Here is a 13,675-nt window from a genome sequence, read left to right on the forward strand (position 1 = left end):
GAGATAGACAGAAGAGAAGAGGTGGAGCGTAAGAACTGCTCGGGATGGGAAGATCAAAGGACGGATAGTAGTAAATAAAAAGCTCTCTTTCCTGGTTCAGTGTCACCCAGCAGATGGCATATGTTGTTGGTGCTAAAGATTACCAATATAGTCAATCAGGTAGTTGTTTGCTAATGTGTGTGTATCTGAGCATCAGAGTTTCTGGTTCGTTCTGCATGCGTGCACGCAGGTCAGGTGCATCACAGTGGTCAGCAAAGACACCACTGGTCAAACTGGCAGCAGTTTATTTGGTTATTTAAAGTCTCATGAAGCCAGGAAGTCAAGATTTACTGTCACACTGTCACTGTGCCCCCCTCTGTTGGTGAAAAATAGATGGTAAATGTGACCAACAATAACATATAGAATAATCAATAATGAAAACACCTCCAAATAGTTTAATTATTTGATGCATACAAAGAAAACTGGCATGCACTGTATGTGTCCCAAACATCCTCCAATATTTACAACGAATACAAATCAGCATCTTTGAAATGTAGCTAGCATGCTCTGAAGACCATGTTAAGCTGCTGTAGTTGTTTGGCTTCGGTCCGCACAGACTGTTTGTTCAAGGTTGCACAGCTGTCTGCAGCGCTTCAACAGCCATTTGTTAAAAAGTTAATGACTGATCCAGGCTGTACTGCCTTTACCTAAATTAATTTCCCCACAAAATCAGAGAGCTAAGATCATCTTTGTCCTTTGGCTTCAGAATAAACACGACACAATGTTTTCACTCTCACTCTACTTGAAAAAATTTGTCTGATAACCAGTTTTTAACACTGGTGGCAAAGCATTCCGGTAAAATAAAAATAAATGGAATAAAATAGCTGAAAAACAACCACTAAGTTGTGTGTTTTGTTCTCCTTAAAGGTTAGGAGATAAGTGACTGATTAACATACAAGTAATCTCTCTCTCTGTCTCTCTCTCTCTCACACACACACACACACACACACACACACACACACACATATACTTACTATTTGTCACAGGATACATTTAGCTGATGTTCACTCCATTTACTTGCTCATTGAGCTGCTTAGGGGGATATAATTGGTTGCAAAATGAGGTAGCATACACACAGGACAGAGACAAGTGTGTGCACATACATACACACACATTAGATTCACACAAAACATTCACAAAAAGACAATTAAGCACAATTCATGCATGCATATCTCCATAAGACAACACACAGTAGTAATTCTGGAAACAAGTGTTTTCTATTTTATTAAAATCCAGATATTTAAAAGTGTTTGATTAAAATTGTATTGTAAACACCTTCATACTTCTACTTTTACTTCTTCCTCTTCTTTTTACTTACTTCTTCTTACTTGAGTAAATTTTCTTAATTCAAATAAGGTGACGTCCTTCCTTATTTCCATAGAAATACAGCAGGTCAGATGAAGCATGGTCCGTATTGAATATTGGGTACTGTTTTTCATTTTTTCCACATATTTTATGGTGAACATTTTGAAACACAGTGCACAGTTTTGAGACCTGTATAACGTAATTCCCTTCTGGGATACTCAGTTACAAGTTCTTAGATGTGTTTGTCTTGTCAAACTTGTAAACATTCACAGAAGTTTTGCTTCAAGCTGTCTCCAATAACTGGTGAATCAGACCAGTTCAGCATCTTTTTTTGACTGCAGTGTAGTTTTAACCACTGTGGATTCACTGCACATTTGAGTCCATCCAGCATGCAAACTCTTCTTAATGAAATTCTTTTCACATATATATGGTTAAAGAATCAATGAAATTACAGTTCTTATCAGAAATGATCAATTTCATCTGGATTTTTTTTCAGATATGACATATTTCTCCCCCTAACCATTAAATCAGAATCAGAATTCCTTTAATAATCCCCAGGGGGAAATTGCTTTTTGTTACACACAGCTCCAAAAGAATAAGAATAAACTTCAAACACAAAAGTAAAAAATATAAATATATAAAAGTATGTATTAAAAATTAAAAACAAATTAAAACAAATTATTACACAGAGGTAAATTATTGCACCAGGTCAGTCCAGAGTCTTATAATAATAATAATAATAATAATAATAATAATAATAATAATACCACTACTAATAATAATAACACAACAACATGTACATTCAGAGTGAGGAGCTGTATTATATTATAATATCAATAATAATAATAATACAAATAATACCACTACTACTAATAATAATATATAACAACATGTACACTCAGAGTGAGGAGCTGTATTATATAATAATAATGATAATGATAATGATAATAATATATAACAACATGTACACTCCGAGTGAGGAGCTGTATTATATAATGATAATAATAATAACAATAATAATAATAATCAGGTGAGTCCAGAGTCCAGGCTCCTCTCCTCTCTGGTGAAACAGTTCACGTACTGGGTGAAGTTGGGCAGTGCCTTTGCCATGGTGACGTGGTTGAAGTCACCCGAGATAGCAGTGAATGCACTCGGGTGTAGAGTCTGTACCCAGGTGTGTTAAATAACAAGCTTGCAGTTACTACCCAGTGAAACAATTCACAAAAGGGGGCTCCTGGTCAAAGAGTGTGCTCACAGGCATACATATTCACAAGGACGTAGGGGGAAGGGGAGATTATTAAAGCCAAAGATTAATTGCTTGCAATAAAAGATTAATGTTTACAGCACAGTTCATTAGAATTTTCAAAGGACTCTCTTTTTTGTTAGAGCAGGTCAGAGAGATATGTTAAAGAGGGCATGAGAGAGAGAGAGGAGCTGCAAGCACTGTGGCCTTCCAAATCAATTCTGAATGTGTTATTTTATATGTGTGCATCTGTACGAGTATGTGCTTTTGTTTGAGTGTGAGTCACCGTAGCGTCCAGTCTGCTCTCAGTCCAATGGTTAACACTAAATCTTTACTGCAACACCAACATCCGTAGCACCTTTCGACATTCCTACATTTTGTTTTAGTCTTTTAATTTTTCTGTTTCGATTAAGAGCCACGGACATTGAAACGATCACTGCCCACGTCATCCGGCTGGACCAAACACTGCAGCAGACAGTGCAACTACTCCACTAAGAGGGAGCTGAGATAAAAGCTAAGCTAACTCAGCTTTGACCTGGCAGCTTGTAACAGGAAGGTGGAATGCATAAAATGGGACTCAGGCTGGCAAACAACAGTAAAATCAGAGAGTGTTTGTGCCCACATCTTTACAATGACCTGGCATCATCTCAGTGCCCAGATCAGGCTACTGCTCTGAAAGGCTGGACAGTCCTCTGCACAGACAGAGAACAAGAGCAGTAAGACATTCAATATTCTATGTCTGAGTAGCATGAATGGGCAACAACGTTCATTTTGTTGGACAACCCTGTGTTGTAAAATAGCAAATAAATAAACCCAGAAGCTTGAGTCGCTCCACAATTTTGAGGACATTTCAAGGTTTATTAGGGAAAGATGTGGGTGTAAGGAGCAAGTGAAATGTTACCTCCTATTTATTTGGAGCAGGTGGCCAAATCTTATGAATGACTACTCTTAAAACAGGGTGGTCTGATGGTCAGCGCTCAGTATCTAAAGTTATAGCTGGAAGAGTAGAGGAGAAATGATATGATTCCACTGAATATTTTTATGATAGATAGATAGATAGATAGATAGATAGATAGATAGATAGATAGATAGATAGATAGATAGATAGATAGATAGATAGATAGATAGATAGATCTAGAAAGTAAATACGTTTTGAAGGTATATATTTCAATATTTGAATTATTATGTACTTAGCTTTGCAGATGTGTTACAGCTGAATTAAGTAAGATACAGTACACTTGTTCATCATTAAGCAGGACATGTTGCGTGTTCTTGTGTGCATGTTTTGTTTCATCAATGTGTGTCTCTCAAATCCATGGGTGGTATGTAGCAGCCATTTAGCAAACAAACAGTAATTAGTTCCTGTAATGGTTCTCCATTACATTTCTCGGCGGCCAAAGACTTTGAGAGGCAACCCAAGCCCTGGTGCGTTATAATTAACAATAGCATGTGTATTCCCCCAGAGGTGGCAATTTATGGTTGAGGGGTAGAGCGAGAGAGAGAGAGAGAGAGAAATAAGAAAAGAAAGCCAGACAGACTGACTCGTGTTTTCCTTCATTTCTACTTTATTGGTAGTGTCTCCCTTTTTCTTGGTATGATTGTATATATTAACTGTGTGCAGTTAGCCAAGTCTTCTTGTTCAACACTGTGAACTGAGTGAGTGCTGCTGTCTAAACTTTCACCCACATTTTTCTCACATTTGTTGGTCATGACCACTCCCCATTTTTCTATTTTTATTCTATATCAATTTTATATTGCTGCAAACTCCCAGTCGTGGCCCATGGAGAGTTTAGGTTCAAATTATTCATTTATGGGGAAGAGATAGTGTGAACCACCATACAGCTGGCCAGTTCATGAATACTTCATGTGTACTGTTCAATGCCCTCCTCTCTGGACCAAGTCTCCAGGAGTTACCAAGACAGTAGCAAAGGCTTGATCATGTCCCCTCCCGCAAACATAAGAGTGCCAGGCCCGAAGCACCACAGTCAGGGATTTAATCCAGGTCAATGAATACGCAAATGTTTGTAATGCTTTTCATCTTTTACCTCTCTGTCAAACTGTTTTGTTTATCCTTTTTATCCTAAATGTTCACTTTAAAAAGATAGCTAGATAGTGAGGTAATGTGTGAGCATGGAGTCTGTTTTTATGGTCAGAATGTACTATTGTTTTATTACTGTGGACTAGTATTGTACAGAAAGATCAACTCCTAATTTTTTGACATTTTTTCACTCCAAAGCCATGCAGATTAGGACATTACTACAGTACTGCATCCACCGCTGATGCATCCATCCATCCATCCATCCATCCATCCATCCATCCATCCATCCATCCATCCATCCATCCATCCATCTAACTACAGCTACTAAAGAATTGCTAAAAGGTGACTACAGTATTAGTACAATGGCAATAATTACGGAATGAACTGAGCCCCGTGTGTACTATGAAGCTTACCATTTGGGCAGAGTCTGCATAGTGCTTAAAATGAATGGATGGCTGGAAACAATTCAAATCCTGACATCTTCTCACCACTTGTCTCCCTCTAGGTCTCTCCAGGACTTATCCAAGCAGACAGAGTTACCTTACGGTACAGTGTTGGACTCTGCAGTATATGATCAGGTGCGCTCCAAGGCTATGAACCCCTTTGAGAGAGATCCTATGTACTCCCAAATGTGGCGGATGATTAACCGCACTGGAGGAGGAGAAAATAACGTCGAGGAGTCAAAAGAAGGCATTCGCAAGGTACGTCTTTACTTTTTTAATTAGGTTCCAGTTCCAAGCTAAAGTCCTTCGGTACATGTAAAATCACTGTAGTCAGTAAAACAAACATTGGAGTTGAGTGACTCCTGTGGTGTGTTACAAATACATGTGACCAGGTGCAGAATGGTGGAAACATCAAAGAAATGATTTAGTACTAAGTGCAAAGTATTCACATCCAAGCCACTTATTTGCAAACATTTGACCTTGCCATTTTTGAGAACATATGGAATTTGGTTGGATCGTGAATACAACCTGATGGATAAAATGACATCAGTCTGTGTAATTCAAGGTACAGTTAACCACTCGTATACTTCTTTTCTGCAATGAAGAGAGCTTTGGTAAGATTCCATTTGAGTTCTTACATATTAAGACTCACTGTTTCCTTGCTCAAATTGCCCTCCCAGAGAGCAATTTCACTTGAGAGCATTGCTACCCAGCATTGTGCTAAATGGCCAAACCAATCATAAAGCAAGTCATGTGACAAAGGCATAGCACGCTGTGTGCCGTTGTCACTGAATAACATGGGCAGCTGTTTAATGATATCCTAGGAATCAGAGCCAAAATGTCTCCCCCAACAGAAACACCCAGTACATACACAAAATATTTACACATTACTGTGATGAAATGTATAGGAGGATTACATTCCAATAGAACCCACTGCTTACATGAAGTGTTTTGAAATCAAAGTCACTGACTGATAACATGTCTGTACCAGTAAAAATTTTGCATTTGCTTGCGAACCTTTCCCCCAATTCATATTGTATTTAATAGACACACTAAGTTGAATATTTATGTGGTATACAGCACAGTGTTATTGTACACAGCTCTGGCTCAGTCCTATTTTGACATACAGCTCATGCAACTGTGCTGATAGGGGATAAACAATGTTAATGATAACATGTGCATGGTTAAATACTTAATTCCTCTGGTGATTACCCAGCATCATAAATACCTGACTGCTGGCTCTGATTTGCACTCATCCCACTTTCTGTTTGCATCGTCTTTCTCTCTTCCAGTGAGAATCTCACTTCATCCCTCCTCTCTCTTGAATCTATTAGACTTGAACTGTAGCCAGCAGTGGAAACATCGGAAGTGTCGGGAGGAGTGATTAAAGTGGCGGGTGGTCTTTTTAAAATGATGAGATAAATGCTGCATATAACAGCATATAAGCACACAACTATTAACACTCAGTCGCACGCATTGCTCGCTGGCAGAGGTTTATATTGAGCACATATAACTAATTAGTAGTGTGTCCAGAATCATGAATAAATCCCAAACAGAGCTATGTATGCATAAAAGCGGAACCAATTCATCTGCTTAATTACCAACTTGACACAAGCAGCTTGACAAAACATGCATAGTCTCTGATGCGACCGTGGCAAGTGGCATGCATATGTGTGCTTTTTAATAGTAGTAAAGTCATAATATTGTGTAAATGTCATGTTATGCCATTCATGAAAATGTTCGTTCCTTTAGTGTAGGGCTTGCAAAAGTACATGTCCAACATAAAAATTTGATATTTAACCATATTTTTAAAAAGTATCCATGTTCTGAAATAGTATTTTCCTTGTGCCAAAACATTGACATTTCTGCTGTAAGACTGCTCCCCTCATGCTGAGCTGACCATTCAGTCTGCATGACGGTTACAGCAAGACGTATGGCCAGACGCACTGACAGACATCACTCTGATAGGAAAATGTTTAGCCACAGTTCCCTGTTTGCTAGTGGAATAGTGTGGTCATTGCAGCCTCAGACCAAATAGAGGATGATCTGATGACAACCGTATTCAAAATATGTGTGAAAGCTGATCGAAGTATCAAGAATTGGAACGCCGCATCTACCTAGCACAATAGTATTACCAGTGTTTAGTAGTACAAGATGATAAGGAATGGTGATTGGCAGTAGTGATTGTTAAAGAGTTAGAGTATGAAAACAATAGTTGTCCTGTGCCTACTCTGAATTAAGTGCATTGTGGTGTCCAGGAGCATTGGCCAAGCATCGACTGAATGCCATATGATCAGTAAGCATGGGTGTAAACAGGCATGAGTGACAGGGGACAGAACCTGATGAAGAACGCTGGTCATAAGCTGGATGGAGAGAGGATCTGGTTTACATTGGATAGATTCTACATGACAGAGGTGACACCTTCAAAGTGGCAGCAAGCACTGCACATCAGCAACAAGAGAGAACGCAAGAAGGAGGCAGACCTTCCCTTTCTGACTGTGTCTCTCTTGGTTTGATGTTTTCTTTGTTCTTTCCTCCTCTCCTTTCATTTTTTTGGTTTGTTTTTTTGTTGTTGCTTCTCCCTTGCATCTCTTTCACTGCACCACCGCTTGTTTGAAAATGTCTCTGTTACTGTCTTTCTATATTCTGACACGATTCTGTTTCCCCAACTTTACCACAATCTTAATATTCTTCTTTCTTATTTCTCCTCTCTTTATATTTTCCCTGTCTCCTCCTCTCTCTGTCTCTCAGTCTCTTATTCATCTACATTGGGATAAAGGCTACAGGGTGCACTCTAGTGGTATACTAATGCTCATCCCTCTCTCTTAACTGCACTGAAACAGCTGCATTGATGGTTTTCTTCTGCTGCAGTGACACCATCAGTGACACTATTGACGTGTTTGCTTGTCTGTTTAAACCCCAGTTAAACTCTAATGAAAGTGATTTAATGATTCCTAAACACAGTACTATGAATGTCAGTTTAGAACTAATATCAACTTAGCAGTATGGTTACACAGTAAACTAACAACATATCGCAACGTTCAAACCCAATGAAGAACATTAAAGCAAATCAAAAGCAATACATTAACAAAGTTAAACCATTGCTTAGCCAACTGTACAGTTTTGGTATGTTACATGAGCCCAGTTAGAGTTTGATACCAGCTCAAAAGAGAGAGATCCTTCGGTCTGCTGTTTTCTTAGCTGGCAAATCCGTCGATGAGTCAGGCCTGAAAAAAAGGGTGTGGGTCTGAAGGCAGAGTCGGACATTGTCCTTGCTGTATCCTGGTTGGAGGTTGGAGGAAATTGGTTGCTCCTTTGTTCTTTACCATGTCAGTGCTCGGTGCTATTTTGCTTATGTGATCGAGTTTGCTTGGAAAATCAGCTGGCAGACTTTATGACGTACCCTGCTGCTGCAATATAAACAGGCAGGACTATGTGTTGCTGCCTTGCAAAAGGCGGTCTGGCTTGTACAGGCCATACCAAGGCAGAGAGCTGACAGCTGAGGGCCTCCTCGGCCCAGGAGAGGAGGTGGAGAGCAGCCAATCTTGACCCTCAGGGGTTCAGGAGAGAAGAGCTCGACAGAGCTGGGGCTGCAGGATCCAGAAGAGAAGAAGAGAGAGAACAATGGGGGAGCCCTGCTGTTATTGATCCGAGGATGTCAGGGGTCATGTACAGCACACGGATGCACCTTTGCATTTTGCAAATAAGTGCAAAAACCTAAAGGCTCTGGGAAGCTGAATTCAGAAAAGGAGCCCTTTTGTTCAAAAGACAAAGAAACATGTAGTCACCACCATCTTAAAATGCTGTAGGTCCAACACCTTAGAACCTCTCATATAAAAAAGATGACTCAAAGACTGAATGATCCTTTGTTCTCAGGTGCTTTCATAAGGTCGGCTTAAAGGGGAAGTTTAAATTAAGCCTAAGTTCACTGTTCACCTCACGGCTAGGGAACTAAAAGGATTACCCTAAAAGATTTCTTCAAAGTGGACCCTTTCAACCTGCTATGATTTCTTTTCATTCTGAAATACATTTAGCAGTCAGTGAACACTACCTGGAGTAGTATTTTCAAACTAGAGGCTATTTGGAAGACCATGATGTTATTAACAGACTGGGTGAGCCAGTCAGACTTAGACATCTGTTGTTCTGTCTCCGTTTGATTAATGTGGATGTGTTTGGCTTCTCAAGTCCAGATCCTTTGCTTTCCTTTACTTTGCTCTTTTTTACCACTCAGCGTCATGTTCTCTCTCTCTGTCCTCCCATTCTCTCTCTTCTTCTCTCCCTCTCTCTCGCTCTAGCTCTCTGTCTCTGTGTCTCTATCTCTTTCATAATAAACCTCTTACTCCTCTTGGCCACCGTTGTCTCCTGTGCTCTATGGATTTTTTTCCTTTTCAGTTTTTGCTTCCCTGCAGCAAAACAATATTATATGTCAGAATAGGTCAGTGGCTGTCTCTGGTATCACTCGTACACACACACACACACATACACACATCCATGTGGAAACACATATTTGCATGTCCATAAGCAGTATGCTTTTTACACAGACACTAACAGATTTACTCATGTGCACACCTTGCATGCACTGACACACACAAGCACAAAGTGCTGCTGGGTGAGGCCTGTCACAGGGTAATACACACGTCTCTTCCATTTCAGTCAATGATCAAGGCGTTCAATAAACTAAGAAGTGCTGCACCTCAGACTTGATATCACATTAACTAGGTGTCACATATATATCAAAGACGAGTGTGCTGTATGTCACTGTTTGACATAATGGCGTCTCCATTTAAAGCAACGTGTTGCTCGGCTTTGGTCTCTTTGGTTGTTTATTCTTGCATGGTCTCAAGAGGGAAAGGAAAGTATTTTTTTTCTTCTCAGTCCTTTTTGCACATGTGTGATGTTAGGCAGGCCTTTTAGCTGAGGAGCTCTTGACAGTTCAGAATTTGACTGTTAATGCTGACTTGTAAAAGTAATGACTAAAATGAATTATCAATTACTTACCCTCTTAATTACTTAACCTCTGTACCCCATAGACGGGAACTTGAAAATTACTGACACAGACTGTAATGAGATGTGCTAATATTATGAGGCATCATATATTTGTCATAAAAATAGATGACGGTGACAGTAGAACATGGCAACTAAATGTTGCATCGCTAAAAAATCTGAAACAAACAACCTGCTCTGCAGCATCCAATACTGTGTCATTCTGTTTTTCTGCATTATGCAGTATGTATAAATATTGCAGCTTTAATGGACACACATTGTTTATGATCTATGTATGCGTCTGCAGCTTGAAGCCTTTTATAATATTAAATCAGTAATCATATGGTGATTTGTTTCCAGTCACGACTGGTTCCAGCTGAAGCCACAGGAGACTATAACATAAAGGATTTAGAAATGGAAATGCTTCTCTGAGTGGCTTTTAAGTCCTGACACTGGAGCACCCGCATGCATGTACACACATGTGCGGCATGCACTCACACTAAAGCCGAATCACAAAAATCACTGAAACATTAATATTTGCATGCACGCATATATATGCTGGTGCGCACATACACACACAGGCGAAGACGCACCTGACTCCGTTGATGTAAGTGTCCCTGTGTGAATATATGACAGCTACTCTCTGTCAGGCCTCAAGAGTCTCTGATGACTGCTGAGTGATTTTAGAGTTGAGTGGATTGCCAGTTTGAATGATTTTCTGTCTGTGTGACTTTATGCACTATGGGAAGGTTCCACTTTAGAAAATGCGTCTTTCCCCACATGTCCTTGCACACGATATATTATCATTATCCCCAAGTCTCATATTGAGGGCAGCTTCTGAAGAGGTGCATTGACTGCATTAATGCAATGTTAACTAAAATCAGGTAAAGGTCCTGTTCTTCAACAAAAACACGTAACACTTTGACAGGTAAATATGGCAGTACTGAATTCATGTCTAAGCTAACCTTGAACTGAACAGCTTTGAACAGGGCAATTAAGCCTTTGGCAAAACATGGATTATTCTGAATTTCACCCATGCATGTATCCAACTGCCAATCAAGGCTTAGGATCAGTAGGGGTAAGAAAAGGGGCAGGCTGGTGTGTTAAATGCCTCATACATATGCACATATTTGGATTATACTGTATGTTTACCCCAGCCAAAGCGTTTTTGTATTTCTGCTGTAATTTGTAAAACTGCCTTTTCCAGGAAAAATACCCATTTCTTGGATTTGAATTTCAAATTTGTTTTAGTGTATTACCATATGGACATGGATCGCAGTGGCTCAGCTGATAAGGTCATGCTAATCAACAGGAGCACACAGGGCCCTCTGACATTGTATTATCACTTATATTCAATTGATATATCCTTTGGGCATGTGCTTGTGTTTTTTTTAAATCTTATGACACTTATGTTATCACATGGATATCAATACTACTCTTCACACCTGTTTCTCATGGTATATAATATTATTGATGATGGCAACTTTGTTCACGTATGCTTACCTCTATTCTGTAGCAAGCCCATCACTTTAAATCTCCCTATCACCATCTACCCATTTAGCATAATGACTCCAGAAATGATGATAAAAATTACCATAATTTCTTCACCTCTGTAACATATATCTCGAGACAGGACGTAAAGAGCTGTGTAATGTAAGCCTATAAGCTTTCGCCAATTTACCATAATGACTTCCGTGATGATGATAAAGATTACGCTGATTCCTCCGACAGGTGGAACTGGTGGTAAATCAACCCAAATCTACTTAGATCTGTAAGCCCTGGTGAGACCATCACAGCACTCTGGAGGACGATTGACACATGGCAGGGGAGAGATGAAGGGAGGAGGAGAAGATGATGTGGAGGGTGAATGGGTGCTCAGGGAGTAGGAAAGACAAAATTGGGGGATTTAGGAGGGTGGAAACAGAGTAACAAGGGAGAAACAAGGGACTAAAAGAGGACTGGAGGTTGAAGAAAAAGACAGAATAGGAAAGATAGAGGGATGGGTGGCAAAACAGAAAAAAATTGTTGATAGGGGCCTAAACAGAGTTGAAATGGAGGAAATGAGAATATGGAAGATATGCGGAGGAAGAGAGGAGATTGAGGAGAACAAGCAAAGAGACAGAGGGTGTGGGTGGATTTTACCACAGTGTTTTACTAATACATAAATTCTTTATTTTCCTATTGCTTTAATGGTCTTTTGGGCACATTAATCAGTAGGGCTAAAAGCCATCACATAGAAAAAAAAAACACCCAATCAAACATTAGAGACAGGATTTAGAGAGACAGGATTTGCCTGACTACAAATGAGGCCTCTCCTTCAATGACAATAATGCGTTAAGTAGCTCAGGTCATATTTTTCCTCACAGTAAAACTTTATTACTTGCAGCTTATATTATTATATTAACGTAAGAGGCAAGATGAGAGAGAAACATAAGACAAAATGTAGAAGGGGTGAAACATGGATGAATGGATGGACAGACAGTGAAGCAATGCTAAGCAATGTTGATGGGGAAAGGATGTTTAAACAGAGCACATCATTGAGCCACACCCCAGATGTCCGGCTATGTGTGTGTGTGTGTGTGTCTGTGTGTGTGTGTGTGTAGGTATATGCATGTGTTGGTGTACTCCCAGGCTTCCCTAATACCTGTTTATCCTCTCAAATCTCAGTCAACAAGAGATCTGTAGGCAGTGGGGCTCTTTGAGTGTGAGTGTGTTTGTGTCAGTGTCACAGTTCTTTAAGGACCTCCTGCCAACCAGCCATTGGTCAGGGAGTTGCCAAGGTTACCGAGCAGGGTGGCCCAGCTGTGTTTGGGTGACAGAACACAGACTCTCTGTTTGTGATTCCTCTCCCTCTCTGTTTGAGAGAGTGAGGTTGACTTTTCATGACCAAAGCTTTTAGGTCTCAAGGTTGCCTAAAGCTATGTGACTTGTATCTCTTTCAAAGGGCCCAGTAGCGCACAATATCCCTCCTTTGCTTTCTCTTGTCGTCCCTTTAATTCCCTACCTCCATCCCCTTACTCCTTGCGTGTTCTTTCCTTTTTTTACGGTGATTATATTTTCTCTTTTAAAGTCAAGAGTGATGCTTGTGGTATTTTGTGGCTTAGCCAATGCAATGACATGGTACAAGACCCTTTTCATTAGATTTCTAAAAATTAATGTCACATTTATGTGTTTGTCATGTATTTTATTGAATGAAATCTCTGCTGAGGCATAAGCTGGCTTGATATATATCTGTCACTGTGCCTGGGTATGACTGCTGCAATATCCTCTGTAATAACCCAGCCTCTGCTAAGACCAGAAAATGCCCTTTTAGCTGCTAGGCTCTCTCATCTAGCCCATTCTATTTTCTAGTAGTGCAAATCACCCTGACAGGAAAAAGAGAAAACTCGTTTCCTGCAGAGTCTGATAGCTCATTAAGATTCAACACAACAAGCCCAAACAGCAAACATATTTTCCTGCTGTTACAATTCTCTGCCTGTGTGATGACAGTGTTTCTGTGTTGTGACTCAGATTTAGGGAGAGCAGATGAAAAAAGGGAATACAGAAGAAGAAAATGGGGGGGAATATACTCTCCATATTAAAGAGGGGAGATGTTAAGGATTGACATTTGGAACAAGGGAATGA

General features: G+C 39.9%; 1 protein-coding gene across 1 annotated transcript in view; it reads left to right on the forward strand.

The window, feature by feature from the left end:
* grid2 (glutamate receptor, ionotropic, delta 2) overlaps nt 1-13,675 on the forward strand; it is a 442,371-nt gene that overhangs the window by 377,489 nt on the left and 51,207 nt on the right. Inside the window, exon 13 of the mRNA XM_070834212.1 lies at nt 5,131-5,326. Within this exon, the coding sequence (XP_070690313.1) occupies nt 5,131-5,326 (196 nt within the window). The remainder of the gene's footprint in view (nt 1-5,130; nt 5,327-13,675) is intronic.

Source organism: Pempheris klunzingeri, chromosome 7, assembly GCF_042242105.1.
Source record: "Pempheris klunzingeri isolate RE-2024b chromosome 7, fPemKlu1.hap1, whole genome shotgun sequence".
Lineage (NCBI taxonomy): Eukaryota > Metazoa > Chordata > Actinopteri > Acropomatiformes > Pempheridae > Pempheris > Pempheris klunzingeri.